This window comes from Charadrius vociferus, unplaced genomic scaffold, assembly GCF_000708025.1.
Source record: "Charadrius vociferus isolate BGI_N301 unplaced genomic scaffold, ASM70802v2 scaffold2311, whole genome shotgun sequence".
Lineage (NCBI taxonomy): Eukaryota > Metazoa > Chordata > Aves > Charadriiformes > Charadriidae > Charadrius > Charadrius vociferus.
Window position 1 is genome coordinate 32,939 of NW_009646888.1, and position 4,801 is coordinate 37,739.

General features: G+C 63.4%; 1 protein-coding gene across 1 annotated transcript in view; it reads right to left on the minus strand.

The window, feature by feature from the left end:
* The window catches only part of PNPLA6 (patatin-like phospholipase domain containing 6), a 22,866-nt gene extending 18,892 nt beyond the window's left edge, over positions 1 to 3,974 (minus strand). The window contains exons 1-9 of the mRNA XM_009894444.1: positions 3,899 to 3,974; positions 3,730 to 3,812; positions 3,549 to 3,646; positions 3,329 to 3,469; positions 1,635 to 1,794; positions 1,446 to 1,526; positions 303 to 431; positions 133 to 213; positions 7 to 54 (exon numbers count right to left, since the gene is read on the minus strand). Coding sequence (XP_009892746.1) covers positions 7 to 54; positions 133 to 213; positions 303 to 431; positions 1,446 to 1,526; positions 1,635 to 1,794; positions 3,329 to 3,469; positions 3,549 to 3,646; positions 3,730 to 3,812; positions 3,899 to 3,974 — 897 coding nt within the window. The remainder of the gene's footprint in view (positions 1 to 6; positions 55 to 132; positions 214 to 302; positions 432 to 1,445; positions 1,527 to 1,634; positions 1,795 to 3,328; positions 3,470 to 3,548; positions 3,647 to 3,729; positions 3,813 to 3,898) is intronic.
* Positions 3,975 to 4,801: the final 827 nt, after the last annotated feature.

The following is a 4,801-nucleotide window of genomic DNA, read 5'->3' on the forward strand; positions in this document are numbered from 1 at the left end:
TTCCGATCTGGCGGCGTGGCCGGGTTGGGGGAAGAGCCGTAGCGGTTGCATGTCCTACAAAAAGGGGGACATCAGTGGGGCTGGAGGGGGGTCATCAGTGGGGCCTGACCCCCATTTTTGCCGTGAACTCACGTGGCTGAAGAGCTCGTTCGTCAACCCAAGGTAGTTGTGCAAAGCCAAGAAGGTGACGCGCTGTAGACGCACCATGATGATCTAAAGGGGGATGAGAAGCCATCAACGGTCCCCTGCCACCCCAAGGGACACCACCACCCCCACCGTGGTCCCCCCCGGTCCGGACTCACCTGTACCACCCGCACCAAACTCTCGGGGTACTTCTCGAAGACGGCTGAGAAGGCTTCAACCGGCAGCCGTAGAACGGTGGAGTCCTCTGCCGCACGGGCGCACACCGTCCGGTACGGTCGCTGGTGGCCCTAGGTGACACATCATGGTGTTGGTGGCCTTGCTGGGATAGGGAGGTCCATCCCAGCCATGGATGGGGGGACGGTGGCAGTTGGGGGGCTGGTGAAGCCTGCTGGTGGCACCGGGCTTTTGGCCAGTTGGGCTTGGGGTTGGCCATGGTTGGGCTGGAGGAGTTTGGGGACGGCAAGGGTTGGGCTTGGGGACAGCCAAGGTTGGGCTGGAGGAGCTTGGGGACTGCTGGTGGGGCTTGGGGACAGCCATGGTTGGGCCGGAGGAGCTTGGGGACAGCCACGTTTGGGCTGGAGGGGTTTGGGGACATGTGGTGGGGCTTGGGGATGGCCATGGTTGGGCTTGGGGACAACCAAGGTTGGGCTGGAGGAGCTTGGGGACTGCTGGTGGAGCTTGGAGATGGCCATGGTTGGGCTTGGGGATGGATGGCCATGGTTGGGCTGGAGGAGTTTGGGGATGGCAACGGTTGTGCTTGGGGACAGCCATGGTTGCACTGGAGGGGCTTGGGGACTGCTGGTGGGGCTTGGGGACAGCCACGGTTGGGCTGGAGGGATTTGGGGACCATTGGTGGGACCTAGGGACAGCCATGGTTGGCCTGATGTGGGCTGGGGACCACTGGAGGTGTTTGGGGTGGCTGGTGGGGCTTGGAGATGGCCATGGTCAGGCTGGGAAGGTTTGGGGACACCTATGGTCAGGCTGGTGGAGTTTGAGGACAGGCATGATCAAGCTCTGTGGGTTTGGGGATGGCCATGATCACATTTAGGGGGCTTGGGGGCAGTCACGACTGTCCTGGAAGGGTTTGGGGACAGCCCCAACCAGTCTTAGGGGGCTTGGGGACAGCCACGATGAAGCTCTGGGGGTTTGGGGATGGCCATGAACACGTTTAGAGTGCTCGGGGACAGCCCCAACCAGGCTTAGGGGGCTTGGGGACAACCACAATTGGTCTACGAGGGGGTGTTGGGGACAACCACAATCGGTCTACGAGGGGGTGTTGGGGACAGCGGTGGCGACGGTACCGTGATGACATCAAGGATGCTGAGCAGACTGTGCACGCTGTCCCCGGGGAACACCTCCTTCATCACCGTCTCCTTCCCATCCTGCGAACAGCAAACCCCTTTGGGCTCTTTCCGTCCCCGGCATCCCCCCGAGTGTCTCCATCCCCCTGTCCCGTGTCCCCCCGCACGTCTTTGTCCCCGTCCCCGCACCGGTTCGGTGAGGAAGAGCTCCAACTTGCCGTCCTGCAGCACGTAGATACTAGTATCGGGTTGTCCGGGGCGGAAAACGTAGTCACCTTGTTGGCACTGCTGGAAAACCATGTGCTTGCAAAGCTCCAGGAACAACGGCTTCTCAAAGTGACCCAGCACCCTGCCGGGGACAAGGATGGGGACAAACGGGTGACACGGAGCCTGCCTCAACCTGCCCCGCAACTCTGCAGCCACCCCTGTGGCTGGTTGCCACGGCGACGGGGATGCAGAGGGGAAGAGCATCCTTCAGCCGGAGTGGTCCAGCCTCTCCTTAGAGGGTTTCCGGGGCTGAATCCTGACTCTGGGGCCACATCCTGACCCCGGGGCTGGATCCTGATCTGTTGGGGCATAGATCCTGACCAAGAGGGATCGATCCTGATCCCTGGGGACAGATCCTGATCCCCCCAGAGCCAGATCCTGACCCCCGGGGATGGATCCTGAGCCCCTGGGGCCTGATCCTGACACCGAAGCCTGGATCCTGAGCCCCTGGGGCCACATCCTGACCCTGGGGCTGGAACCTCACCCCTCTGGGGACAGATCCTGACCCCCTGGGGAGAGATCCTGACCCTGGTGCCAGATCCTGATCCGTTGGGGTAAAGATCCTGACCAACAGGGATCGATCCTGATCCCTGGGGACAGATCCTGACTCCCAAGGATGGATCCTGCACCCCTGAGACCTGATCCTGACCCTCTGGGGCTGGTCCCTGACCCCCTCTGGGGATGGATCCTGACTCCCCCCGGAGCCAGATCCTGACCCTGGGGATGGATCCTGACCCCCATGGGGCTGGTCCCCGACACCCCCGGGGACAGATCCTGACCCCTGGGGATGGATGCTGATCCCCCCCGAGCCAGATCCTGACCCCGGGGATGGATCCTGACCCTCTGGGGCCTGATCCTGACCCCTGGGGACAGACCGTGACCCTCTGGGGCTGGTCCCCGACCCCCCTGGGGACAGATCCTGACCCCCAAGGATGGATTCTGATACCCCCAGAGCCAGATCCTGACCCCCGGGGATGGATCCTGACCCTTTGGGGCCTGATCCTGATCCCTGGGGACAGATTCTGACCCTTGGGGACATACCGTGACCTGCTGGGGCTGGTCCCCGACCGCCTTGGGGACAGATCCTGACCCTTGGGGACAGACCGTGACCTGCTGGGGCTGGTCCCTGACCCTCCCGGGGACAGATCCTGACCCCCGGGGATGGATCCTAATCCCCCCCGAGCCAGATCCTGACCCCGGGGATGGACCCTGACCCTCTGGGGCCTGATCCTGACCCCTGGGGACAGATCCTGACCCTTGGGGACAGACCGTGACCCTCTGGGGCTGGTCCCCGACCCCCCCGGGGACCGATCCTGACCCCCGGGGATGGATCCTGATCCCCCCAGAGCCTGATCCTGACCCCGGGGATGGATCCTGACCCTCTGGGGCCTGATCCTGACCCCCAAGGATGGATCCTGACCCCCCTGGGGCCGGATCCTGACCCGTGGGGACAGACCGTGACCCTCTGGGGCTGGTCCTGACCCCCCCGGGGACAGATCCTGACCCCGGGGATGGACCCTGACCCCTGGGGCCAGTCCGTGACCCCCTGGGGCTGGTCCCCGACCCCCCCTTGGGACAGATCCTGACCCCACCGGAGATCGGGTCCTGAGCCTCACCGGACATTTTTGAGCATGTAGAGAACCTCAGAAGGTAGATGAGAATTGGCCACGTCGAATTCGGTCAAGTCGGCTTCCAGCACCGAGGGCGGAGGTTCCTTCAACTGCAGCGTGGGCAGCTCCTTCGGGATACGCAGGAACCTTGGGGACAACGAGGTGACACGGGGACAAAGCCACCACCACCCGGGTGGACTTTCTCCCGGCGCTGGTGGCACCTCACTTTTTGGCGATGTTGAGCATCTTCAACTTCTTCTTCATGCGCGGCCGCGAAGCGCTGGAGATGGTGGTGTCCACCAAGGAGGAAGTGGATTGGGAGACCTGGAGTTGGGGACACCGAAGTGGGATGTCACCCCACGAGGGTGACATCGCCGAGTCACCCCAGCTACCACCCCGAGTGTCACCTTGCGCATGATCTTGCGGCCGTAGAAGAGCATTTTGTCCCGTTTTCGGAAGCGATATTTCGGCGTCCCCTGCGCCGGTATTTCTGAGGACCGCGATGGGGACAGGTTAACGGGGGCGCAGCCCTGTCACCCCCTTGTCCCCAAGGCCACCGCGGGTGGCGTCACTCACTCTTAAGGCGCAGCCGGCGGACCAGGACCACGATGGTGGCGGCGACGATGACGGCGAAGAGGCTGAGGCCGAGCATCGCCCCCAGCACCTGCGGAGGGAGAGGGGGGTCCCCATTTGGTCCCCCGTGTCCCCCGGGGGACGGGGACAAGCGCAGGAGGTGACCGATGGCACTGCCACCTTGGTGTCATTGCAGGGGTGGGAGAGACTCAACAGCATCAGGGATTGGGATGGTGTCCCCAGGGGTGTGGAGACAAGTTTGTGTCCCTTCAGGGGTACTCAACAGCATCCGGAACCGGAACACTGTCATCTGGGGACACGGGGACAAGTTTGTCACCCACGGAGTGTGGGGACAAGTTCGTGTCCCCTCAGGGGTGCTCAATAGCACTGGGGAGCTGGATGGTGTCCCCTGGGGACATGGGGACACGTTTGTGTCCCCTCAGATGTACTCAACAGCATCAGGGACCAGGACACTGTCCCGTGGGGACATGGGGACATGCTTGTGTCCCCTCAAGGGGTGCTCAACAGCACTGGGGATGGGGACAGGGTCCCCTGGGGACATGGGGACAAGTGTGTGTCCCCTCACGGGGTGATCAGCCACACAGGGGATGGGGACAGCGTCCCCTGGGGACACGGGGACAAGCGCGTGTCCCCTGGGGGTGCTATTGGGGACCAGGACACTGTCCCCTGGAGACATGGGGACACACTTGTGTCCCCTCAGGGGGTGCACTGGGGATGGGGACAGCGTCCCCTGGGGACAAGTGGGTGTCCCCTGGGGGTGCTATTGGGGACCAGGACACTGTCCCCTGGGCAGCGTTGGGGACCAGGACACTGTGCCCTGGGGACATGGGGACACGTTTGTGTCCCCTCAGGGGGTGATCAACCACACAGGGGACAGGGACAGCG